Source organism: Trichogramma pretiosum, unplaced genomic scaffold (genome assembly GCF_000599845.2).
Source record: "Trichogramma pretiosum strain Unisexual culture from Peru unplaced genomic scaffold, Tpre_2.0 scaffold60, whole genome shotgun sequence".
Classification (NCBI taxonomy): domain Eukaryota; kingdom Metazoa; phylum Arthropoda; class Insecta; order Hymenoptera; family Trichogrammatidae; genus Trichogramma; species Trichogramma pretiosum.
In genome coordinates, this window is record NW_019640805.1 from 271781 (window position 1) to 299399 (window position 27619).

At 42.7% G+C, this 27619-nt stretch overlaps 2 protein-coding genes across 4 annotated transcripts; one reads left to right on the forward strand and one right to left on the reverse strand.

The window, feature by feature from the left end:
- Nucleotides 1-476: 476 nt before the first annotated feature.
- Nucleotides 477-14407, forward strand: LOC106653511 (ATP-citrate synthase). Of its 3 annotated transcripts, none has more exons than XM_014372977.2 (8): nt 477-836; nt 9654-10215; nt 10301-10930; nt 11020-11843; nt 11936-12393; nt 12471-12776; nt 12868-13285; nt 13367-14407. In XM_014372977.2, exons 2-8 carry the CDS (start codon nt 9680-9682, stop codon nt 13456-13458), a joined length of 3264 nt encoding a protein of 1087 aa, XP_014228463.1. In that variant the 5' UTR covers nt 477-836; nt 9654-9679; the 3' UTR covers nt 13459-14407. The 3 variants fall into 3 exon arrangements, with proteins under 3 accessions (XP_014228463.1, XP_014228465.1, XP_014228464.1); XM_014372979.2 differs by lacking the exon at nt 477-836 and adding an exon at nt 5843-5952; XM_014372978.2 differs by lacking the exon at nt 477-836 and adding an exon at nt 6050-6311.
- A 19-nt stretch (nt 14408-14426) lies between these two features.
- Nucleotides 14427-16824, reverse strand: LOC106653513 (cell cycle checkpoint protein RAD17). Its single transcript, XM_014372982.2, has 9 exons — nt 16600-16824; nt 16025-16430; nt 15797-15953; nt 15603-15725; nt 15355-15533; nt 15194-15280; nt 14922-15121; nt 14734-14852; nt 14427-14651 (listed from the first exon to the last, which is right to left on the reverse strand). Exons 1-9 carry the CDS (start codon nt 16612-16614, stop codon nt 14513-14515), a joined length of 1425 nt encoding a protein of 474 aa, XP_014228468.1. The 5' UTR covers nt 16615-16824; the 3' UTR covers nt 14427-14512.
- Between the last annotated feature and the right edge of the window lie 10795 nt (nt 16825-27619).

Below are 27619 nucleotides of genomic sequence, written 5' to 3' on the forward strand. Positions count from 1 at the left end.
AACTTTTGGTTGGAATCATGAAAATTTAAATTACACCTGAGACTAATTATGAAAAAAAATGTGAAAGTATGAGCACGAAAATTTGCTTGAATTTATGTGTAAAATATGTATATTTTATCTTGTATTAAGAAACAACAATATGACTAAATTACGAATAAAGTAGCATTAATCTGTGCAATATTTTTTAAAAATTTCACTATTTCGAAGACGACGCTTTAAATTTTAAATGATCTTAATACTAGGGAAAATTTTAGAAAAAATAAATTGAAGCACGAATCGAACACAAATTTAAAAATCAATTGGAACGATTGCGAACGAGTACGAGAACGCAAAGCATCCCTTTTAATTACATTAGACGGTATAGGTATCGCAAATTTGACAGCAAACGTGCTGTTTTGACGTCAGCGAACAAGAGTACAAATGAGTATCGAGTATAAGTACAGACACTGACGTGTGCGTTGTTAGCGTTGTAACGTGCCTGTATGTATTGCGCGTAAATGTGTCGAGGAGGAGCAAGACTCGAGAGTAGTATTCGTACGCGGAGGAAATAAGGTAAAAAACATTGCGGGGGTCTAGGCGTCGAACACTAGTCGGCGCCGCGTTCGTTACTCGTACTTTGTTTCCATGTCCGCGTAGCATAAGCCGGGACCAGCAGTCACATCAGTATTCCCCAGGTGCGCGAACTGAACGGATCTTGACTCTTACGTGCTTGTGTTCCGAAAATTCACGGATTTATAACATTTAAAGACATCGCAGACGTCTGTGTGGTTGCACAGCATCGTAAATACAAGAATCCTTGGTCAGCTGGCAAGCTTCACGCAATTCGTGTCCTATTTGTGAGTAATGTAAACAGTGATTTTTATAAACAAAACACTATGGCATTTGGTGATATCGATTTTTCATTCGTGCACTTTTTCTCTGCCTCTAATCCCGAATAGTGTTTGTCGGTACAATAGTACAAATTTAGAACGTAAATTTTGGAATGAATTCAAGCAATTTGTAAAATTAGTACAGCGGTCCTATCGGATACGGCTGCTCGCATTATTATTTACTTGTCACGTATCTAAATTTACGTTTCACGATGTATCGTAATTTTGTGAATTAAACACTGGTATATATGGTTAGCCCAACGTTGCTCACTCTCTGTACAAAACGATGAATAACGGAGAGTAAATAAAGCATAAGAGGCATGTAAGACTGGTCTTTGGCCGTGCCGGAGCTTATATCTCTTTGCTCCGTAGCGTGCAGGCTCGCTCGTGCAAACACAGCACGGCTGCACCTTTTATTTATCTTTGAAAACTGTGGAAGGAAGGAGAAAAATGGAAGTAGAGATAAAGGCCCAGTTAACCTAACCTCAACTGAAACTGCATCGCAATATGGCAATTATGTGCAAATAGAGAGAGAGATGGTGCGTTTAAAGCCGCCGGCCACCGGCAGTGTGTATAGGGCCACGCGTTCTCCCGGTGGTGTTGCATCGCGATGTATAAGTGTAACGGGCTGTTGTGTCGCGACTTCGCAATCGGCGCCTCGGCCAGCCGCTCTAAGTTTATAAATAATTGCTCTTTTTGCGCTTGCTCGATTTGCGTCAGTCGCCTATTTTTTCCTTTTTTCCGCATAGCAAAATCAGTACCTTATCCGCGCGAGCGAGCGCACTCAGCTCGCGCGTACTCGTGCATACATAGTTTTATCCGCACGGAAATAGAATTGCGGAAGAGGGAGAGAGAGAGAGAGAGAGGAGTCGCATGCAGAGAGTAGAGCGTTTACCGTTACTTTTTAATAGACAAGTACGCGCAGATGATACGGCTAGTTGCGGAACGCGCGATGCCAGCTAGGCGATATAAGCCGTATACGATCCGCGTGCAGCAGCAGCTTGCCCCGTGGATCGAGTTTCTGTACACATTGCGGCAATGAGAGTCTCGTTATTATAGGCTTGGGCTAGAGAACGCGTGGCACGACATACGATGTACTCTCGTCGACGTAAAACGAATGAGAAACGCGCCGGTTTACCGCTGGTGCTCCGATTTCGGATACGTGCACCGAGCTCCGATACTTGCGCGCATAAAATAATGCACGTACACGAGACCAGACTGACACTCGTCTATATAGATGTATTATAATATACTTCGCGCGACGCATAATCTATTTAATCGTGCCATAGGTCATGTATTTATAACGTTGAGTATTTTTACTCGGCGCGGACTCTGGAGCGCCGCTACTAGTATACGAGCCGGCAACAACAGGTTGACTACTCGCGTGCTTCGGAACCGGCCAACGATGATCGATTCGATCGTCGACGCTCGTCAATCGCCGCGATACGGATTCGCGTCCGAGAGTCTGTCGCCTACGAGGCGCTATATATATAGCCGGGGCCGGTGTGCGTATATATACACAAAACAATAGCCAACGCATGTGTGACGGTGTCTCTCGGTAAAATAGCAATAGGCGACGATGCGGCGCGTGCACCACGCACGCGGTCGGCCCATACCTCTATCTATCTATACGAGAGTCGAGTGGTCGTGACATCGGCAAATGCTAATAATCCCGTTTACGCAATAATGCTAATGTCCGTGTCGGCATAAGGTATAATGTAATAAGCGCGCGCGCGCGGCCCGATTCGACGCGCGGCTCTATAATACGACTCTGCCTTTTTTTCTTATCTGCCCGACTCGACTTTCCTCATCTATTTCTCTATGTACGCGGCGACGATCGACTTTCCGACTATTGTGTGCGTGGAAGCCGATCGAATATGGGCTGAGAGCGATCGCGCGCTCGTATACATCGCAATAGGCTACTATTACGTAGTACTCGCTTATTGCGCTCCGAACCGTCGAGCTTCGGCCCGACGAAACACGTTTCCGAGCGGGCTAGAGAAAGAAACCGAAAGGCCGAGAGTCGATTTTTAAACGAACGTTTAAAATGCCTCCTCGAAACGATCAATGAAGTCGAAAATTATATTCAGACGGCTGGGTCTTTGACACAGCGAGTGCTCCAATCGTAAGATCTAACGCGACATTTTCAAGGCCAACTCGATAGTAATGGTAATGTACGCGGCGCGGTGGTTGCGTTACTTATCTCGCGCGCCACGACAATTCCTCAGGCGTTCGGCAGATGCGAATGAACGATAGGTGGGAATAAGCGCGCGACGCGCTCGCACCACCGGTCACGTGACTATTGCCGTCTTATCCTCTATATACACGCGCATATGCCTCGCTATACACAACTATAACTACTGTAACTTGTGTGTATGTGTGTAAGCTCGCCTACCATATCTATATCGCAATGTGTCATTACGCGCCTACTCATGTACATTATAAATATATATGTGTACCCAGATATATACATGTAAACTTATACACCACGTGTGTATATTATAAGCATTGCTTTGCTCTCGTACACGCGTGTCAGCTTTTTCACGACCAAAAACTATTCGACTCCGCGCTTGAGCACGAAGCCGTTCATCGAACTATTTCGATGCTCTTGATAAGGCCCCGTCGACGAACACAATCTTGGTCTCGATTTGGAAACGCTATCGACGTGGATGTGCACGCAGCGGGTTGGCTCTCGTGATATATTTTTCCAGTACTTATACCAACTCATCCAGCCTAATAAAGATCGAGGATCGCGTGCAGATTTTTTCCGCGTTCGTTAATATTTCATGAAGCCGGCTCAGCATGAAAATGAGCTACTCATTGTCAAATCGAACCGCCAACGTATACGTCGCAATACGAAGAAGTACTCTCTGCCGTACGCGTGACGTAAAATACAGTTTCGTCAGCAATAGTACTTTCCTCGCGCGTAAGCGCGCTTAGTTTCTTTTCTTTTTCTTCTTCTTCTCCTTCTTTTTCTTCTTTTTTTTCGCCTTTTTTTTGGTGAAATTGCAAAATTTTAAAACGGAGATCAATTGCATTATATCGACTTTTACGAGTGTCGCGGAGTGCTGATTTACGTAAAATTTTGAGAAATTCATATCGCGCGCGTTACGTAACGCTCCAAATTTTCATCGCTTTACACATTTCGACTTTCATCCGTCAAAATTGCCTCAAAATTGCGCTAAAAATTCTTTCTCGCCTGCGCAATTACTTTCCCTCGAGACCTCGTTACAATCGAAGAACGGCGAATTATTTATTTGTCGATTATGTATCGTACGTGCCGACGATGAAAGTTTGCCTACCGCCTGATAGAAATCCTGTGTACCACTTCTGATTGCTGACAGAAGCCAATCGATTTCGAATGACAAACGAGAGATGAGAAAACCCTCATCCATTTCGTCTCCTCTCTCATTGCATTCGAAATGGATTTCGCTTCACGACGGAAGACAATTACAAATGTTTAACATGCACACGCATCGCAAATAATATTCGATAGCTGTTTCAATTGAAAATGTTTTGGTGAAGCTCGATGGATAAATATTGAAGTTTCAATTTTCGCGCTAACATGGAAGTGCGATGAATTTTTTAAAACGACGCGCAAAAAGGTGAATCGAGTTTGTCAAAGTGTCGAGAACGCATGTACACTCGGTAATCTCGAAGTGCATTGTAGATTAGAATCGTGCCATGAATAATGCCAATTTCAAGTAACAAAGTCACTACCGAGCAAACGCAAAGTTTTAGATAATCGCGTGCGCGCGTAAAGCCCAACATTGTGGCTGCTGCTGCATTATTATGCAGATGGAGGCGAGCGCGTCACGAGGTTTTCGACCTGCGCGCTCCCAAGCTCGGCGCATTTATTTTTATGAATATTTATAGCGATTTTTTTGTTTACACTAAAGACGTTTTCGAACGAATGACAACTCGATCGTAGCAGAGAATGGCAAACTGCCTTACATATTGAGCGTTCGTGCTGCTGCTCTCGTACAGAGTGCTATCGTGTAAATTTCAATTTTTCGTTTTCTTATCGACCTATGTGTGCACAGCTATATCGTTATTACACCTGACGCACGATGCTCGCTCGATGCTCGCACGTGAGTTAAAGAAATTAGAGATTTTATCCGAGGCAAAATTTCGAATCGTTATTAGTGTTTTGGGAAAAAAGTAACGCGTCCAAAGAGAGCTCGATGAGAATAAATGTTTTGACCGCAGCTAATTTAGTATATTTTTTCGTGAGTCGTTTTTCTTGCCCGCTCCGCGACAAGTGGCGGTCGATTAAACTCTAATCGATACTTCTTCTTTTTTTTGTCAAATGATAATGTCCGCGAGCGTTTATGCATCCGTAAACAAAAGTTTTCCGTTCGCAATTAACGATTCGTCAGAAAGAACAGTGACACGAGCGAGAGGTGGCGGACCGCATTAAATGGCCAGGGTTTTTAAATCAATATCTGCATTGAATGCTGCTGTGCATTATGTCGAGGGTCGTTTAACTTTTGCGACTCGAAAAAAAAGCGATAAATCAATTTGCGGTGTAAAACTATGCGGTCGAATGTCACAATCGTAGATACATATAAAGCGTATAAAACTCGTTAGTATTAAAGCTCGAAGGCGTGTATCTGGTCGATTGGATAAAACCCGGATCTGTTCAAATAGTTTTTACTGGTCGAGGCTTTGATCGTTCAAAACGCGCGAGACTCGAAGAAAGATAAAATCTAACGGCTAGGCAGGTGTTTTGGTGTCGCAGGTTTTTTAATTCTGCGTCGTTACAAGAAGCTGCCCAATCCAGCGACGGTTATAGGTAAGCAACTCGCGCAGGCCGGGATCGAACGCGTGGTAAAGAGAAAGAAAAAATGAGAGAGAGAGAGAGAGAGAGAGAGAGAGACCGCGCGCGGCAGAAAGAGAGGAGGTGAGAAAGAAGGGGACGCGCATACATATGCGATAGCGAGCCTGCACACGGATTCAGTCGGTGCGGTGAATCGCTCCTCGGCAAGATCGTGGATTTTTGGTGCTCGTGAAAGTATACATATAGAAGGAAAGGCGCGCGCTGCAGTCGGACGAGAGAGAGAAAGAGAGTAATCTCGCACAGGTAGCTTACACATACACACCTATAACGATTCTTTGGTGGTACGCGACTCTCGTCGTACATATATATATCTACACGTCGCGCGTATCGACCGCCGCTTTCAAAGTCAAGTCAGTTGCTGCTGTGTGTACACCGTGTGCGGATAGTCGGCGCCCACTCACGCGCGCTCAGCTACTTTCATTCATCGCTCGCCTGCTGCAGGCCTATTTTTAGAGACACTCACACATACGTACGTGCGTTTGCGAGCCTGCTTTTTTGTGCGCGTCCTGTTCCCGCTCGTTTCTTTTTCTTTCTTGAAACTTGGTTCGTTCGTGGCGGCTACTGCGACGTCTTGGCCCCCCCGTCTTTTCACCTGTAAATCAGTGAGTATTCAAAGGGCAAACGAGCTTTATCGATTTAATTATTGGCCCTCGCAGCTTGGCCCTCCGATCGGAAGGCTCCGCGGTACGGAAGACTAACTTGTCGCGCGATTCGCCGCTATATCTTGCGACTGTGCGTTCGCGTGTGTTCTTTGAAACAAACGGGAAAACTCACTTGTGCGGACTGACGCGCGTATCGAGTGGCGTGTGAATTAATTACAATACAAAATCATCCTGTTCGTTTTGATATTTGAGCGACTCCGATCGCGAAATTGCGTCGCGCGCCAAAGTCCGATTTACCTTTATCGTTTCTCCAAAAATTGGTGACTGCTAGGTGCGATTTTTTAAAAATAAGTACACTTTGAAGTTACATTTTCGAAAGTACGCTTATTTCGACCTCTTTCTGTGTGTGTGCTACGAAAAAAATTCACTTGTTTCCTGTTTTTTTTCTTAATTGCCATATCAATTTGCATGTATTCAAGGCACCATTATGTTTTTATATCACCCTTTAATCGTCAATAAGTCATTATGCTATAATTGCATTGATTGATAGTATAATAATGAATTGTTGCCATTGAAGGTTGAAACGAAAAAACATTGTTATTTCACTGCAAATCATTTGCTGTAAGAATTTATTGAGCCATGAATTAATTAATATTAAATCTCTTCTCTAATTCAATATAATCTTAATAAGCAATTTATAGCGTGATTGTGATATTATTTCATTCTTTAGAGATTACAAATTGAGTCGATGGTTCGTTTTTATGACAATCTCAACGCAATTTATTATATTGATGAATAATTGCATCTAGTTAAGAGTAACAAATAGTTAATTAATCAGTCGAAGCTGTGATATAAAATCTACGATGCTATTCTATTTTTTACCTATCTTTAATCGCGATTGAATACTAGATTTGCGTCGGAGTGATTCTTTGGAAAACTATTGATATGTTCTCTTGGTGCGAGGTCAGAGCCCGATGTTGTTTCTAAATGAAAAAAAATACTCAACAAATTTTCAATGTGAAAACCTGTTTTCTTAGGTCTCTATTGATCGGTTCGAGTCAATTCAAAGTCTCAAAACGTGAACTACGCTGAACCTTGATACGGCACTCCCGATGCGATTCACGTTCACGGTAATTTCGATTTTTTCTTCGTAACAAGGGCGAGGTGAACTTGAATGAGCCAGCAGGGCGATCTAAACATTTTTAAAGAAAATAATCGTTTTTTTGATCGTTCACTGAGATTCGGACACAATTAAAGAAAAAGAAGTTGCTTCACCTGTTTCTTTGAGAAGCGGTAGCTCGTATGAGCTTAACTCGTCGATTTATTCACGAATTTGTGACGTCGTAGAATTCCATCGCTTTCTCTCTATCTCTGTTTCTCGAACAATAACTTTGGAGTCGTTGGCGTTGTTTTTCCTCCCGACGCTTGCCGAGCGCATACAAAGAAGTCTACGAATGCGTTCAAACGTGCATTTCTCAAGCGCGAGCTTTTAATAATTTAATTTTCATCGGAAAAGAGTTAGTTTGCCTTCCTCAAGCAACAAAATCAAATATTGATATTCATTGGAAAGTCGAAAGTACGAAGGTAGTTATTTATCGTGCACACTTGGTTCGGTGGCCTGACTCGAAAAGTAAAAATGTGAAAGTCGTACTACCAACGACGTGTATACGTATTCACGTATACATCATACTCGCGCAAACTCGCGCGACTGCTCCAAAACGATCGCAAAGATTTGAATTAGTCGTCGTCCCTAACGTTGCAATGCAGCCTCTACTGGGATCGACGTCGATGCGCAGACAAATTACGTTTCATTTGAATCCAGTTTTCGAGGCAGTGCATGAAACATCGATCGTTGACTCTCGGCGATTTATTTTCTTTGCTCTTTTTTCCCGTTCGTTCCGCGTGCGCGAAGTAGAATGTGGCCTGTCGAGTTTTTGGTATAATCAAAAAAAAAGGCGATCTACCGGGCGATGCAACTTCATCGCTGCTTCTACCGCTGCCCACCTCTTTCTCTTGATTTCTGAAAGGCAGATGAGCCTCGTTTTCACCGAGTGAAACTTCTCAAATGAATTTTAAATTAAGCTAGGATAAATCTTATTATTATGACCGTTTAAATACTCGATTATTATTTCAGTTAATTTTAACGCTGACGAAAGTCAAAAAGGCGACTCTTTGATGAGTATTTTTATCACTGCTAAAATACCTGCTTGAATTTAAATAAAAGAACTTTGAATAAATAAATATAACTCGCATTAAAAATATATCAGGCTGCCAATAACTTGTTTCACACCACAAATTGATGAAAAAATAATTGTAAAGAATAATCGATAAGTAGCCTTGATCTGAATAATAAGTCAAGTTGAGATTTTTCATTCGATTATCTATCTACATCTCGACGGATACAAATAGTTTTTCATTCGCAATTGTTTCTAGCTCAGAAGAGGAGTAATAGAGGCGCGATTGATTTTTTGATAATATCACCTTTACATAACTGGCCATTGCACGGCAAGCCTTGCATATTATTGAATAAATGAAAAATGGAGGTACTTCGGCTGGATAAATTTCTCATCGAGTTTTAGTTCGCATCGCGCGACAATCGCACGCGACAAAATTCTGTTTTCTTTTCACTCGCCTGGCAAACACACATACACGCGCACACGAACATTCACGCACGCGGAGAAAGAAGAGCGCGCATATCCATCGTACATAAATGATGTTTTTCGCAACACTGGCCGAGAGTTTCTCGCAACGTTTTACACAAACTTTCACTCGTGCATATTAGTCGCGGAAGTAATCAGCTGAGAATTGCGACACTATCGAATTAACGAAGACTAATTTAGATTCGCCATTTTTTTCTCAACTTATACATGACAACAAAATCTGCATTAAAAATCTGTAAAATTCAGATTCATGGATCTTCGCGACTCACCTTATTCGATCAAATAATCAATCAACTTCCGTGTTTTCATGATCTTTGCGCTTTCATAGGCACTTTTTTATCCACGTTGCAGTTCATACTTTTACCGTCAATGTTGCTGCAATGCATAGCCCGTGTTTTTCTTCAGCAATTTTTTGTACAGTTCCGTGCTTTTTTCGTTTCGTCATATTACTCCTACCTCGCGCGAATTCGATTGACGACGTGCGACGCTGATGCATTTACAATTTTTATTAAATCGATGTTTTGCTGCTCGATATAATTGACCAACGCATTGCAGTAGAAGCGCAATTCATCGTCAATAGTTCTAAAAATTTTTTTTTCCGCCACTGTAAACATATCGATCGCAGAAGCGCTGCTTGAAGTGTGCATGCTAATCTAAAATTTTGCTGATTTGCTTGTTTCAGAGTCGAAGTTCAAAGTCAAATAAAACATGTCGGCCAAGGCTATACGCGAGGCTACGGGCAAAGACCTGATCAATCGCAAATTGAGTTCCGGCACGGCCGCAGCCAAGTGCCGATTCGTCAGCATCGACGAGTCGACTAATTGGTCCCACCTGGTCTCGGAGCATCCATGGCTCGCCACCGAGCGTCTGGTCGTCAAGCCCGATCAACTGATCAAGCGTCGAGGCAAGCTCGGCCTGATCAAGGTCAACGCCGATTTCGAGCAGTGCCAGCAGTGGGTGGCCGAGCGCATGAACAAAGACCAAAAGATTGGCAAAACCTCGGGAAAGCTCAAGAACTTCATAATCGAGCCCTTCCTGCCGCACAAAGCCGAGGAGGAAGCCTATGTTTGCATTTACTCGCACAGAAATGCCGACACTATTCTCTTCCATCACGAAGGAGGTGTTGATATCGGAGATGTCGATGCCAAAGCTCTCAAACTCGAAGTTCCCGTTAACGGTGGAATCCCAGAAGAAGATGTCATCACCAAACAATTGCTTCAACATGTTGCTGATGTCAAAAAGCCGTCAGTATTAACCTACTCCTTAAATATCGTTTTTCTTCACGAAAAAGCCTCAATTAAAACGTACAATGTTCTTCAATTCTTTCAGTGTTGTTTCTAAATTCATCCAGACTCTGTACAAACTGTACGTTGATCTGTACTTTACATATTTGGAAATCAACCCATTGGTAGTAACCGACGACGGCATCTACATCCTCGATTTGGCTGCCAAGCTCGACACAACCGCCGACTTCATTTGCCGGCCAGAATGGGGAGAAATTGACTATCCTCCACCTTTCGGCAGAGACGCCTACCCCGAAGAAGCTTATATCGCTGATCTGGATGCCAAATCTGGAGCCAGTCTCAAGCTTACCATTCTCAATCCAACCGGTAGAATCTGGACCATGGTTGCCGGTGGTGGTGCTTCCGTCATCTACTCCGACACTATCTGTGACCTCGGCGGTGCAAGCGAATTGGCCAATTATGGAGAATATTCCGGCGCCCCAAGCGAACAACAAACCTACGAATATGCCAAAACTATTCTGGGTTTGATGACGAAAGAAAAGCACGCAGATGGAAAAGTTCTCATCATTGGTGGTGGTATCGCTAATTTCACCAATGTAGCAGCTACCTTCAAGGGTATTGTCAAAGCTTTGCAACAGTTCCAGCCAAAATTAGTTGAACACAACATCAAAATCTTCGTCAGAAGAGCTGGACCAAATTATCAAGAAGGCTTGAGGTTGGTACCATTTAACGATATGTTTAAAGAGATATGAATGGCTGTAATGTTCATGTAATAGTTATTAATTTATATCATTCTTTGTACAGAATTATCCGCGAAGTTGGTAAAAGACTGCAAGTCCCAGTACATGTGTTTGGTCCAGAAACTCACATGACTGCCATTTGTGCAATGGCTCTTGGCAAGAAACCCATCCCAGACCCAGAAGCTCAGGAATTCTCCACAGCAAACTTTTTGTTGCCTTCTGGTCAAGATGTAGGACCTTCTGCACCATCATCTCAAGCTGCCACTCCTACTTCTCCAACGAAGCCAATGAAAGCTCAGAGAACTGACTCGGTCGATGGATCGCACAAGCCACTCTTCACTGGCAAAACTAAATCAATCATTTGGGGAATGCAAACTCGCGCGGTTCAGAGCATGCTCGATTTTGATTTCGTCTGTCGCAGAGCTGAACCATCCGTTGCCGCTTGCGTTTATCCTTTCACCGGTGATCACAAGCAAAAGTTCTACTGGGGACACAAGGAAGTGCTCATTCCTTCGTACAAAAACATGAAAGATGCCATGGCTAAACATCCCGATGCCGATGTCATGATCACCTTTGCTTCGTTGCGCTCGGCCTACGACAGCGCCGTTGAATCTTTACAGTTTCCACAAATCAAGACGATCGCTATCATAGCCGAGGGCATTCCCGAAAATATGACCCGTAAACTCATTCTCAAAGCACACGAAAAGAATGTTACCATCATTGGCCCAGCTACTGTAGGAGGTGTCAAACCAGGTTGCTTCAAAATCGGTAACACTGGTGGTATGATGGACAACATCATACACAGCAAATTATACAGACCAGGAAGCGTAGCCTACGTGTCACGGTCTGGTGGCATGTCCAACGAGCTCAACAATATTATATCCAAAGGTATATCTTATTGATTATTTAAGGAGATGATTGATTTTGTCATACCATTTTTCTTCGAATTTTGAACTAAAGTATGTAATAATGTATTTTAGCATCCAACGGCGTGTTTGAAGGCGTTGCCATTGGTGGAGACAGATACCCAGGAACTACATTCATGGATCATATTATGCGCTACCAAAATGATCCCGATGCCAAGATGATCGTTCTTTTGGGCGAAGTTGGTGGTGTGGAGGAATATGAAGTGTGCGAAGCTTTGAAAACAGGCCGCATAACCAAGCCTTTGATCGCTTGGTGCATCGGTACCTGCGCTAGCATGTTCAATTCCGAAGTGCAATTCGGTCATGCCGGCTCCATTGCCCACTCGAATCTTGAAACAGCTGTCTCGAAGAATTCTGCTCTCAAAGCCGCTGGAGCCTACGTTCCTGACAGTTTCGATACCTTGGGTGATCTTATTCACTCAGTGTACGATCAATTAGTCAAAGACGGTACAGTTGTACCAGAACCAGAAGTACCACCACCCACGGTACCAATGGATTATAGCTGGGCTAGGGTAAGTAATCTCTATTGGGATTTTTTATTGAACTAATTTTATTGAGCAAATTATAATAATCAATTATTTGTACTTAGGAACTTGGCTTGATTCGCAAACCAGCATCATTTATGACATCGATTTGTGACGAACGTGGTCAAGAACTTCTGTACGCCGGTATGCCGGTTACCGAAGTGCTAAAACAAAACGTTGGAATAGGTGGTGTTGTCTCACTTTTGTGGTTCCAAAGATGTTTGCCACCACTCTACTGCAAATTCCTCGAAATGTCTCTCATGCTTACAGCTGATCATGGACCTGCCGTTTCCGGCGCACATAACACGATCGTTTGTGCTCGAGCTGGCAAAGACCTTGTTAGCTCTCTCGTATCTGGTCTTTTAACCATCGTAAGTTCTATGAGAATTTATTTCTATCATATTTTACTACTTACATAATTTTTAAAAGAGACGAAATTAAATGACAAAATTTTTTGCACAGGGTGACAGATTCGGAGGAGCTCTTGACGGAGCTGCCCGTATGTTCTCCGAGGCTTATGATGCCGGATTACATCCACAAGAGTTTGTCAACAATACTCGTAAAAAGGGCCAGCTGATTATGGGTATTGGTCACCGTGTCAAGTCAATCAACAACCCAGACATGAGAGTCAAGCTCATCAAAGAATACGTATTGGAAAATTTCCCAACGAAACCTCTAGTCGAATATGCCCTTGAGGTTGAAAAAATTACTACAACAAAGAAACCCAATCTAATCCTCAATGTTGACGGTATCATTGCCTGTGCATTCGTTGATATGCTGAGAAATTCCGGCAGCTTCACCAGAGAAGAAGCTCAAGAATATATCGAGATTGGTGCCATTAACAGTCTCTTCGTCCTGGGCAGAAGCATAGGTTTCATCGGTGAGTTTCGCATTGATCATTTATGTTAATTTAAAAATTATAATGTGACTTAACTAACGTCGACGATTTTTTCATGTCAAGGTCACTACATGGATCAAAGAAGGTTGAAACAAGGACTTTACCGTCATCCTTGGGATGATATCTCTTATGTTTTACCAGAACAGTACAACTGAATAACTTAATCTTTATTGCTATTGTCGATCATCATGATAAATCGTAAAATATGATGTGAATCTCACTTTATTGTAATAACGTTAAATGGCAACATGAGATAGATCTAATGAACTCTTGCATAGACAGTTAATGCAAGTTATAAAAAAGTATATTGAAAAATTATGGTTACCACACAATTGAAGAAACTATTTTAATAGAACGAGGATTTCAATCCCGATGCACTGGCTAACTGCGTTCTTGCATTGCAACTTTTTGCACCGACGAAAGTCCATTAATTGCCTTATTGTGAAGAACAGAGAATTTATGTTTTGAGACTTTTAAGTCGCTGTGCGACATTTTCTTATATTATCAATCAATACAGGTAAAAAGCGACGACAGAGAACATGAAAGTGAAAAAAAAGTGCTTAACACTTTTTCAAATTGTAGATCGACATTCCATTTAATGTATTTCTTTGACGAATGATCAACAAGAGAATGTGCGATGCATTGTATTATTTGATTTCTTGTACATATATAGATGTTGAAACTCACATAAGACAGAACAGCACAAATGCGAATTTTTGTTTCGTATTTTATAATAAAAACATTTATTGATAATGTACCCTATGGGAGACTATACTTTTTTAAATGCTACAATTAGATCTATGTTTTAAATGAGATAAGTAGACGAATATTATTTTGCACAAAAAATATGAGTCTTGCTGAGATAAAATGTAGTATAAGTAATCAATATACATGTATAATATTTATGTATGTATGTACTATTTAAGAATTTCATTTAGTGTTACGATTATTTTCACTCTAAAAAAAGTTTCTAATTTTAAGAGAATTAAAAATAAATATTGGTTTGTGATTATAATCATATTAAATATGTAAATTAAAAAGTGGCAATTGTATAAATTATATGAAATATTAAAAAAATGAAATAAACACATTCGCCAACATGAAATCTATCATTACTTATTATTATTTGAACTTTGCATGAATTGATTTTTAAACATCAATACAACAACTTTATACATTGTCAGAATTTAAATTATTCAAGTTTTTTTTTTACCAATCATCACCTATTTCTTCTATTATTGATTCTGATAGTAATTCAAGATCTTCAGCACTTATTTCAGGGTACTTCATTTTTGGAGTTATATAATTTTTGTACCATTCTATTTCTGCTGCAGCATAATCTTTTTGTCTACAGAGAGATTGAAATGAATGAATTTATTATAACACAGTTCAAATTATTGATAAAATAAATTATTTCATCTGCATCTTACCCTTGGAAATCAGTTCTGTTGGGCTTTTTGACTGGATTCCATTGTGAAACAGGTTTATTATTGGCTAACATTACTCCTCTTACACAATGAGAAAGAGCTACTTTGTGCATATTAAGATCCTTGAAAAATAAAATAAAATAAGTTATTAAATGTTGTTAAATTTTAAACTAGAGAATAATTTTGAATACCCTCCACTCTGCATTGAATATATCAGCCATACTAATAGCATCAATTGCAGCTGTAGCTCCATTCATATTGGGCCCAATTGTGTTTAGATAATTCTCGTGTACAAAGCTTATAAATGTATTAGCTTGAGTTTGGAAGCATGAGGCAAGATCATCAGGATTATGGACAAATCTCCATGACTTACCATCAGAAGTTGTTGTTTCTGTGAAATAATAAAAATAGTCATTTGGTGCCATGATTTTTTAGTATCATTTTAAAGTTTTGCACAATTTACTTTTTGGATTAATAACTCTCCCTATACCATGTAGGAGACCAAGAGTTTCTTCTCTGCTTGAACATTCACTGGTAAATTTTTTAGATACTGCAATGATAACAATCTATTAGAAAAGTTTAACAATATAAAATTAAATTTGTGATAACTTTAATGTGTTATACCTTTCAAAGAAGAAAATATTAAATTAAGAAGAGCACTTCTAACATCTCCAATAGAATTAGACAAAACTTCATCAATTTTATTTTGAGTTACTTGTAACATTTGACTAGCTTTATTGTTAAGAATACTTGATACTCTTTTCATGACATTTTTCAATGCTGTAGGAGTAACAGCATTAATACTGAAAATTATTTGTTATTTAATAAACTTATTAATTATTTTTTATAATGAAATTAATTTTTATAAATACTTTATAAATTCCATACTAAAACGATCTCGGTTACTTTGAGAGAATAAAGTCGTCATTAATTTGGAAGAACCAGATTCTGTTGCAATAAAAACTAACGGCTCTCGACCATATTGGCAATATTTACTAAAAATGCAAATTATTATGTCATTAACTATTATACATCAATGGACAGAAGACAAAATCTTTGTTCTTACTGTAGTAGAACTGTAAAGTCATCTTTACCACTTGTGTAAGAATGAGGCAAATCTTTTACTAATAATAAGCGTCTTGAACAATCCGATAATACAGAATTATACCTAGTTGCTCTAACAATAAAGTCTTCAAATTTTTCTACTTGAGACACTGTTCTATCTAAAAATAAAATAATTCATGATATGAATGTTTACTTTTATTCGTAATGAGTTAAAATTTGTATTTCTTACTGTTTTCATCCATGCCTTGATCCATTGGTGTAGTCCATTCAATAACATCATAGTTATTTTGTTTTGCTAAAACTTTTAAGGCTTCAGTTTTTCCACACCCCGATGGACCTGAGATAACAAGGATATTTGGTTGACCATGCTTTATTTTTTCTTGAAACCATCTATTTATTTCTTGTTGTTTCTGTCTGCTAACTGCTAGATCCACTGGTTTTTGAGGGGCACAAACATTCAACAAAGAAGTTAAATTATTTGTTGATTTCTTTTTTATACAAACTTTAACATCAAAATCCTCAATAGTTGCTTCTAAATTTTTACTGGAACCATTTTGTGATAATTTGGGTTTCTTAGGAGCATCATCAAATCCATCCAAATCAAAGGAAGATTGCAGCCAACTTTTCATAGTCCTCTGCAAATAATATTTATAACCTTCAGAAACATTTTATGAATGTTTTAAATAAGAAATTTCCATGTCTTTAATACAAAGAAAACTTGTCACAGGTATGATATTTTATAATGTTAAAATGGCACAACGTAGTCTTATCATCTCTAAATACTGAAAAAATGTAACATCTCACCTTTTGACGAGACATAATTTGACTTTTGTTATGTTTCGGTTTTTAGTATTATAACGATTTCTTGTACAAGAATCAACGGCTACATTTTTATTAATAAAATAACTCATAGAATTTTTATCTTGATTTTGTTTATCAAGAATTGGAGTTCTTGATTAACTTTGGTTTGTTTATCAAATTGATAGGACACCGGAGACTGAAATAACAACACGTTGTGTTCACAACAATCTTCAGTTGACGTTTTGAATCTATATTCGAGATTTGGAGCGCGCCAATTTTTAGCAGGTGGCGCTTTGCACATTTTCAGCCAAAGGTTATAAAAGTGCAAAAGTTATCCATGTAACCGACTTTCGATACTTGTACAACACTTTTCGACGAGTTAGAATTATGTCGATTAAAAATAATCATGCGAGCCTCTCAAATTGTTTTATTGTAATATTAAAACTTGGAGATTATTTTCCATTAGTGTAGTAGAGTATTAATGGTTTGAAAAAGTACCTATGTACTAGGTAGTTCATCAAAAAGTATAAAAGTTTATTAAGGTCATAGCAAAGCCCAGATTAAAATGAAAATTCAATTTTTCGATTTTTTATGATGTTTTTCAGGATTTACTGAATATTTTTGGAAAAAATTTCAATGGTTATATTCAATTTTTGAGTTTCTGCACTTTTCTTGCTTACTTCTTCGCGGGTGTAAAACTTGTAAGTAATTTCCTGAGTTTTTTTAAATTTCCAAGTTTTTTTGGCAGCTTCATAGCTTCAAATTCCTAATTAGTTCCTCCGTCTCAAATTATGATAAAATTTGTAATAAATAAGGTAGCACGTAAATGCCGTAACACGTAACTGTACGAAACTTTATCGTAACTCAGTATCGGTTGAAATAATGTACTTAATATCATAATTTAACCACTGCTTCGTTATCGGTCCATAGTTGATTTCGTCAATAATTAGCAGCTTGGCCGTTTTAGCGAAAAATTACCATAGGCACATACTTAACTGACTGATTAAAATTTCAAATTTCGATTCGATTGCTTGGAAAATACTGTTACTGATTGACGTGTTTTTGAGCAAAAATGGCATTGATCGCGGTTAAAAAATCCAGTATAGAAGATTATTTTATTATACATATCGATTCTCGTGACGAAATAAAAGCGAGAATTAGAAAAAGTATTTAACATAAGCTCGTATTGATTGTCAGATGTCGTGGTCCGATCAAAAAGATACGTCAAATTTCCAAGTTTGAAAGTGGTAAAAAGCTTTATCATAATTACGTCGCTGGACACGGAGTATGTATATAGTAGCTTTAGAAAATACGACGAGTCGGAGCGCGGGACTCGCTCGAGTGAAAGCGAATTAGAGTAAATAATCCCGAGCCGCTCGCGCGTTATACATGTATATATCGTTAAAAATAGGAGGATCCGTCGCCGCGAATTGGGCCACTCGCGGAACAATAGCTGTGTATAGTCATGCTCGTCGTGCCTCGAGTCGAGCTGCAGTGCAGTGAGTTCGGGGAAATGCAGAGCAGCAGCGGCAGCGGCAGCTCTTCTCGTACCCGGAGATTAGGTCATCTTTTCATTTGAGGAGGGAATTGCGTAACGAATTTTCAAAGGATAAAGTAAATGGTTTTACTTTGGAAATATGGATTGGACGTGCGCCAGGAGCTGCCTCGAGCCCGTGCGGCGCCGTGGCCGTCTATATAGGTATATAATACTGAGTGGAAAACCCGGCAGCTGCCTCGGAGCGATGTGGTACGAGCACTGGCTGAATGCAGCAGCAGCACCAGGTCGTGTATGAACGATGCCAGCAGCAGCGAGCCTAAAAGGGACACGAGACTCGAACTCGATGACCGAAGCGCAGTCCGCGACTCTGTGTGTATACCAGACCAAATGAACCGACGGTCGGACTTTTCTTTCTTTCTTTTTTTTTTATTAAGTAAGATACAATACGGAGCTCTCTCTCTCTCTCTCTCTCTCGGCGTGTGCGATCCCGTGGCGGCAGCAGATATAGAGAGCCTCACTTTTCACGGGGCGGCTTTTCCCAAGTCCGCCGGGAGTTAATATATACATAGAGAGCTCGCTCGACTCGTGTTTTTGTGTTGCTGCACAACGTCGGCCCCCTTTCCATATTATACGGCTACATAGTAATATAAACAAGCTCATAGCGCGCGGGGTACTTTATCCGTAGCGGGGAGTAACGACATTTATTACCGCGTGTTCTGCCAAGACCAGCTCCGTTTGTTGTGTGCCACATCCAGCGTATACTATACTCGTACGAGAGAAGGTGGCATTTTTTTTTCTTCGAACGACCCCTTGGGTATGATAAAGGTTTTGTGTATATTCGCGCACGCTGCCACTGCCGCTGCTGCTGCTGCTGATCAATACGAGAACTCGTCGCGCGCGCGCCACAGACAGCTAAGCTAGCTGCTCTACGTTATAAGCTCGAGTCGGAGCGCGCGAGGATATATATATATATATGTATGAAAAGCCGCGAGCGAGTGGCGAGTACGACGAGCGAGAGAAAAGCACGAACCACAGCTATACACGCGCGAGGTACAAATTTTCGCCCTCGAACTTTTCTTCCTTACTCCTCGCTACGCTGCTGACGGACGGATCCGCACGAGCCACCAAAATATCCGTAAATACACGTATAGTATAATCGCAGGCATGCATTTTACATAATACGTGTTTCTGTCTATATGGACTATGTATATCGCGAACATAATGCCGAGCTTGATCAATAAAAACGAGAAGCTGGAATCGGACCACGGCGTGTGCGGTTGTGCGCGCCTCGACCTTGAACTTTTTGACCCTTTCGCGCGCTACTACTCGTCTCGCTCGCTCCCTCCGCATTCGATCCTCGCTCCCTCCTCTTCCCCCCCACGGTTCGCAGCTTCTCTTCTCTTCGAGTCCAGTCGTGCTATCTATACAGCAGCAGCTATATATAGGTATATAGAAAAAAAAGTTTTCCCGACCGAGAGCCGCGATGCATACGTGCGAGGAGCTGCTGTGTGTACGCAGGATATACGCTGCCATATCGTTGCTTACGACCCGACGTTCGTCCGGTAATTCGCCAGACGACTACGAGGTGTGACTCACAAATTTGTTATTTCCGGGTCGCTTCGAACTTTTGCGTCGCGAGCAGTACACAATATGTGACACCGTATATCATTTCCAGCTCTCGTGAAGCTTAATTTGCCTAAATACCCGAGGATAATCTGCTTTTCCTGTAAACAGATGCTTCGAAACGGTAGCTGAGTGGCTATTAGACGCGGATAATCGTTGAAGAACCTCGTGAAAGTCTCGAGCCGAGAGTTCGGCCGTGGCTCTTCGCGCGTTTCGCAAGTTTTGATACAATAATTGATTCATTGCGTCCCCCAGATGACACCGAGCATCTATAATACAGGCAGTTGCATATTATACGCGCACGAGCAGTTAAGCACAGAATGTCAAGGTGAAGCCGAATAAAAAGGATCGATGCGCGCGGGCGCCAGGAATTATTCAAAATTTATATATATATCTATCTGTCCCCGCGTCTCGCTCCGATCCACCGAGCTAATTCAGATCTTTATCGCTGTGCGCGCCAGCTGAAAAATAATATACTTTTTTTTTCTAATCTAATCGCTTCGCATGAAAACGACGTCAATCTCACGATCGCCATTTGAATATTCGTTCGGGGGGAGAATCGAATCGGGAAGCCACGGAGATTTCCGAGTAATCACGCTGTTTAGTCCGTCCACTGAATGGTCAGTACGAGAGAGAGAGAGAGAGAGAAAAAAAAAGAGGAAAAATGTGCAGTGGCTCCTCCGATCCCTCGTTCGTACATGTAGCTAATGGGACGCGCTATCTTGGCGATCGAAGTCAGGCTCGACGCGACGATCGACCAGCTAATAAGGATAATTAAGCCGCGACGTCGTTGCGTCGAATTGTTTCCGATGCAGACTCTTCCAGTCGAGTCCGTATAGGTATACGTAACGAGTCTCGAAGAGCTAAATCCAAATGTCTCGAGTTCGCGCAACGAGTGCGGAACAATTTGGCCTGGCTCGGTCGCACGAGCCAAGCCTGCCCTGGCAAACCTTATACGGCCTACATGTATACGTCGTCCCGTGTCTTCTTTCTTTTGCCTCGTGTATTGGCCTGTGTCTATACGGCTACATACCCATGATGCAACGAATACATAAAACATCGGTGTAGTCGTGCGCTGAGTCGTCGTCATCCAGCTAGCTTGTCTCATCGATCCGCTTCGGCCAAAGTATGAATATATATACGGCTCCAATTATCCGTAGTCGCGCATGGCGCAGCGAAGAAAACCCACCCGCGCAGTCGGAGGAGCCACGCAGCAGTGAAGCTCGGGCTTGCGATACGTACGACCAACTTCATAATAAGATATTCTTTTTTTTTCTCGCTTCGCAATTGCATCCTCGCGCTCCGTGCGCGTTACGGACGATAGCTGGCAAGGTAAACGCGCCAACTTTCGGCCCTCGCCTATCATAATATAATCTTGCTGAAACTCATCCTTTTTTTTCCATATAATGATATATATAAACGTCTGGCGGTGCGCTTGCTCATGTATATGATACGATGATCCGCGCGCTTGTTTACTTTACAAAATATATCGCGTATACGTATGCTTTATATACACAAAAGCAGAAGGTACACACGGTGCAACGCGGCACACTGCAGCAGGCATACATTCAAAGCTCGACGATTTTTTGAGGAAATTCTCATTTTTATTCAAGATTATGCGCATGAATTTTTATCGACAATAGCGCTCTGGCTTCCTTAGAATCTCGTTCTTCGCTAGATCGACGACGACGACGAAGAGGAGGCAAAGAGCGCCCGGCCCAACTTGGATCGACTTTATACTGCGAGCTGGAGAGAAAAAAATGCAGCATTGCTGCGCGGGCTTTTTGCCTCGTACTGCGGAGCTTATCGACTTATTACCCGTGACTCGCTTTGTGTTTGCAAAAAACACGACAAGCGACTCGAGCAAATTAACGTTTCCCTTGATTGACTTCTCGTCGTCGAGAGCGTTAAAAGCTGCCAATCATCCTTTTTTTCGCTTCTCTGATTTCGAAAGCCGCGGCCGAAAATTTCTCGAAAATATGATTCGATGTGATTCAAATGGCATCTATTAAGATACATATCCGCGTTATACACGAACGAACGCCTTGATCCGCGAGAATAACGAATAAACAAGTTGAAGCGGGAAAAAGAATTAAACGTACATCTCCTGGGACGTGTACTGCTCCACCGAGAGCTGCTAGACCATAACTGCTCTTTAATGAATATCTACGCATGTATACGCTTAGCCTGCCTATTTATGTTGCAACGAGGCGAAGTCGTGTCATCGGAGCAAAACAGTTAGGTCGCGCGTCAATTACGATTTTTAATGTATAATCATAAATAGTACGAGTGATATTTGGAGCAGCAGATAATCGACGACATACATACGTTTAGTTTTGCATACATCTTGTTGCATTTTTGCTCGTATCTGATGGACTCAGAACATATCCACAGTATATAATAAATAAATGGTAGATGTCAGATAGAAGAACGAGCAGTATCTAGATGCCGATCGAGGAGTAGCAGCATATGCGCATCAGCTCGTCACGTCGAATGTGCAATTGAAAAAGTGTCGCAGTTTGCTCGCGTGCCACGTATATATCTCTCTCTCTCTCTCTCTCTCTCTCTGGCCGCACACACGGCACATTGACGGATTCGTCGATCGACTAAACGTACACATATATACATGTATTATATATATACGTCTGCGGGAGATATGCACGTGTATAGACGATTCAGGATAATCGAGCTCGAAGCTTCGGCTGCAGTTGGATGTATCGCTAAATAGAACGGGCCACCGCCGTCGTTTGGCTGTTGTGGCGTGTGCCATTCGAATGCTGATCATCGAGCGAACGCGCGCGCGGCTGCCTATTATATTATATAGTTTTAGGGCCGCGGAGCTGCGCACCTATATACATCAATGCCTTTGACCGAAATCGGTATAATGCGGATTTGCATCTCGGAGATGGCTGCGCGTACGAGGCGCAGTAGCAGCAGTACACGTATAATAGGTACAGCAGCGGGCCGAGAAACGCCAAGGAGAAAAGCCAAAGCCGATTGCGAGCGATACAATATGAATTTCCAGCTTATCGATTGACCTTCTTTTATTTTTTTTGGCTTTCTCGCTCCGAATAGCATGTCGTAGTCACACGTGGGTGCAATGCGCGCAGGTTTTTCGCGTCAAGCGCGCGAGGTATAAGAGAGAGGCGAGGCATGCGACTTGGCTCGCGTACGTACGCCTGTAAACGAGGCCTCGGTATATGGTGCAGAATCTCGCAGTCAACGCCTCGCGTAGGCAGATTTTAAACGCGCCAAAAAGTCTCGAATGTCAAATTTTTCGTTTAACTCGTCGAAAGATTCAGCCAATGATCATTACATCGAACGAGTATATGTAAGTGTGATCGATGTGAACCGTATTAGATAATGCATGCTATTTGCTTTTTTGAGATTCGATCGCTTCAGGCCAATCGAAGCTAACGTCGAGCTGCACTGCGGACGAATAAAGTTTTGCGCATCTCGACCCGAAAAGACCCGAACGCTTTTGGCTCTATTTGCGAAAAATTCCAAATTCGCACCAGTATAGTATAGTCGAACGGGAGCAGCAGCAGCAACAGCAGAGGCAGCGATCTCGTTTATGTACACACAAACAGTGCAGAGAGCAGGGCAGACATAAGCAAAGACGGCTTTCAGCCACCCACACCCTCGTTTTCTGCAGTACACACACACACACACATACACGTGTACATGTATAAGACACACTTGGAGCCGGGCAGGCGGTATATACGTATAAAAATGCAGCTGCCTCGGCAAAAACGTGTCCCAAGGTCCAAAACAGTCTCTCTCTCTCTATACACGAGCTTTTTGCTAAAGGTAGCGACTTTGCCAGGGTACGGAGCTGGAAGTATACCGTAGCACAGTACGGCTGCTGCTCCCTCGCACCCTCGTACATATAGGCAGCAGCCCCCGACGCGCTTGTTAAGAGCATAAAGGCCGCACAAGCTCCGCGCACATATAGCTCGTACATGTACGTCGTCAGCAGATACAGTCTTATCGTCGCGAGCGAGGCCCGTTATGCGCCAGCCTGTAAGCGCTCCACGGGATAGGATACTTTGGCGAGATGCGACTGCGTTATTACGACGATGATTATTTCTACTGCTGCTGCTGCTATGGTGTCCGGTCGCGTCCGTGCGTGTGTCCTGTGTATTAACATAGAGCTATAGCTCCTAAACGAGTCGGGACGAATCTTGGGCGCATTTGCCGTTCGAGCTGCAGATACGCTTGGGCCACTTTTCCGCAGCCACCTCGCACCGCCGAGCATTTCCCGGCGCGTTTACCTCGTACCGCCGAGACGTACACTCGGAGCTATGCGCATCTTCTTGCCTTTTGTGTACGTTCTTTTCTATCGCTCTTGCTCTCTCTCCCTCTCGCTTTAACGCGCTTCGGAAAAAACGAATCGAGTGGATGCTCGAGCGGCGAGAAACATCGATACAGACTAATGCATTATGGCCGCGTGTATTCAGCCATCGAATGTGGCGAGCATTCAAATATTCCGAGAATGATCTTGGCGTACGAATATGAATACGACGCGGTGAAAATATTATTATGATTCAACGATGCCGCGTATAATAGCTGCGTGTAACACTTGGATTTTCACGAGCCAACACCTCCAGCGTAAATCGGTGATTATGTGAGAACGAGTGCAGCGAGCCGAGATTCGGCCCCATCTTTCCTTTCTTTTCTCTTTCTATATTCTTTACATTTTTAATGGGATTTAATCCTCCCTCGAAGAGGCGGAAGTGTCAGAAGCATACGCACGCGCGAGTCTATATAGTAGCAGCTCGCACTGCACGCGCAGACAATGACTGTTGAAACTCGCAGCGGGCCCATTATGTGGCAATGATCGTTTCTTTGTATGGGAATCCATCAAAATCTCTTCATCAATTCATATACATTGAGCTATTTCTTTTTCGAGCCGCTACTCGACTACTCGGATTTTTTCTCTTCGACATTTGAATGTCGGAAAAAATTTTAAACCTTCGATTTTCGAATTATTTTGATCATGAGAATCCTAGCGTTCACAAACGTAATATGCGTAATAACGCGTGAGCGATCGAGCACAGAGCTCCTGGCTTTGATCGCACTTGGCTTCAGCTGGCACGTACCAATGGAAAAAAGTCTATGCAGAGAATCGCGATTTCGAATGTAGCGCAACGACGAAGCAAAAAAAACTGCAAACAGCTGAGAAAAGGGTCGCCGCCACGTTATAGAGACACTCAGACACGCAGACGGGGGTCAACTTGGAGACTCTGCGAAACGTAAGCGGCAAAGGACACGCTCGGCCAAGTCATCGACGTGTCTTCCTTCCTACTCGTTGCGCGAGTCAAAGCGGGACAAATGTCCTCGGCCTCGGCAGCACTATCGGAGCGACATCTAAATTGCGCACATCGGCGCGCGGCTCAAGGGATTCCTATCCCAGTGATATGTGGCTCGCTGCCTGGGAACTCGATGTATCAATTGACCGATGCAGCCGTAGCTTACACACACGTGTATATCTTTATATGTGTGTGTTGGTAGAAATTGGGAATAGTTCACACCCCGCTCGATCATGATGCGCGCGAGCGAACACGAGAGCGAAAAGGGACTGCGAAGGAGCTAAAAAGACCAACTGCTGCGGTGGCGGCGATCGGACTCGAGCTGCGAGCGCACGACAAACAAAGACACGAATGCCAACGAGATTATCTCGAACGATTAAACGGCCGCTTCCCTTTCTAACTTGACTAACTCGTTCCTCGACGAGCACCAAGAGAAGAGAGAGAACTGATCGGCGGATTAGAAGCTGTGTATGACACAGCCACGTGTGTGTATAGAGGCGAATTTAGGTACATAGCAGCAAGACGAAAAACACGCTGCAAATTACAGATTGACCCGATCGAGCAGCTCTCTCTCTCTCTCTCTCTCTCTGCGCGACTATGACATCTAATTCTTTTTTCCTCGGCTCCGCTACCGTGACAATATAAATAATTAACGCGCCTCGAGCTACGTCGAGCGTCGTCGCCTCTTATTATACGGTCGCAATAAAAAAGCCGAGTTTACGATATCCGCGGACGAGCGACGCGCGGCCAATCGATCTATTTTAAGCTTTTCGCCCGTATTCGCCCGTATATTAGACGCGCGCTCGTGTCGACTACGTTATGCTGCTCTGCTCGCGCAGGATGAGGGCTCTGACGGATCGATAATGTTTTGGATTTTGACAGGAGCCGCCGCAAGGCGAGTTTATTTTGCGTCCGATGGCCCAGCGTCATCGCTTACATATTTATGTGTATAGGCTTTATCGAAGCTTGCGGCCCGCTCGCGAACACAGCGCGTCGAATAAAATGGAGAAAAGACGAGAGAGATCGCGCGAATTAAAGCGCTTTTCGTCAGTGTAGCAGCGGAGTTGGCGCGAGCACACTTAGGGGCGCGCAGCTACATGATACGTAATACGCGTGATTTATTGAGCTGGCGTCGTCGGGTCGCGCTTATATTGCCGTCGCTATATAGCGTAGCAGCAGCAGCCGTAAAAGCCTCTTTACAATGCCATTTGAAAATTCGTAGCTCGCCACCGGCACCGCCACGGCTGAATCGTAAGCCCGGCCCGGCTAAAATACGATTACATCGCTTTGTTTCGAATTCGCGCGAATATAAAATGAACCTGCCAGCCATATAACGTATAGACTGTGGGATGCGCGCACGTATGCTCCAACACACGCACACAACACACCACGCCGGTAGCGTGCTGCTTATATTTCCAGTTGGAGCTTTCGCGATCTGCCTCGTGCCTCGAATATTAGCGAGTGAATTTACGCAATAAGCGACTGACGAATATGGTAGGTGCATTGTATTTGGGCGCCCTTCGACGCTTCAACCTCTTCGGTTCCCTTGCATTTTTTAATATTTCCCTAAGTACATTGTTTAAAATTTGTATCCCTTGAATTTATATTCGTTACAGTTGCTAATTATCACATATAATATTGTATGCACTACCTGTGATATGTACAGAAATAATTGAATTGCAATGCGATAACTTGGATAAATAATAATCCATCGCGAGAGAACGAGAAATACCCTGCGATCGCGATGATTATTTTGAATTCTCTCTCGCGCGAACTCGCCGATCGGATTAAATGAAATTATTGATAAAAGATTGCCGCGCGCGCCACAGCGATGGCAACAATGGAGGAGAAAATATTGTTTGCCCGCGCGCCACGTACAAGCTTTCAAAGCATTACATTATATTACTGTTGAATTCGGGAATTTTAACAATTTTAACGAGTTTAGTCGTAGCTCCTGAGCGCGCGCGCGCGCTGAGTGCTCTTATATACCTGTAGCCGCGAGCTCGCAGTTTCGCGCATTGAATAAATTATAATCCGCAGCCCCAAAAAGTAGGTAAACGATAAATCAAATTGGGAGATTTTATTTTAGCATCGAGTGGATCGAAGCTTTTATATTCGAGACTCGAGAGTATCAATGCGCCAAAGTGCGCGCGATTTTATGTGCGCGAGCACGTGTGTGTATGTGTGTACGCGCGCAAGTTTGCGGCAGCATGGGAGCTGATAGTAAAAAGTTTGCTCGCGTGACCCCGCAAGCTCGAGGCGCTGGATTTTTTATCGTCGTCGTCCCCCGCGTCGCGTTCGTCATCGTATACATGGCACGCGTACACGTAATATACCGAGTAGCAGTAACCGCGGTTGAAGTGCAACGAGAGCGCGCGGGAACGAGAAAAGGCGTATCAATCAAGGCGAGTATAGCTAAACGAGGAGCTATCAAGTGGCGCTCGATGGCTGCTCAATGGGTCAGACTGGTATGGACGATAGGTCGCGGTCGAAGCGAGGCAGCTTGGAAACGCGCGAGAAAAGGCGTATCGGGACGAGTACTACGCAGGGCCGCACAAATGGTCTACACGGTACTCAGCACGCGTACGAG

Coding starts and splice junctions, on each gene's coding strand:
- LOC106653511 (XM_014372977.2), top strand. CDS start 9,680: ATGTCGGCCAAGGCTATACGCGAGGCTACGGGCAAAGACCTGATCAAT. Junction 10,931..11,019: donor AATTATCAAGAAGGCTTGAG/GTTGGTACCATT, acceptor TTCTTTGTACAG/AATTATCCGCGAAGTTGGTA. Junction 12,777..12,867: donor TATCTGGTCTTTTAACCATC/GTAAGTTCTATG, acceptor TTTTTTGCACAG/GGTGACAGATTCGGAGGAGC.
- LOC106653513 (XM_014372982.2), bottom strand. Junction 15,954..16,024: donor TCAAGGCATGGATGAAAACA/GTAAGAAATACA, acceptor TTTTATTTTTAG/ATAGAACAGTGTCTCAAGTA. Junction 14,652..14,733: donor AACAGAACTGATTTCCAAGG/GTAAGATGCAGA, acceptor ATCTCTCTGTAG/ACAAAAAGATTATGCTGCAG.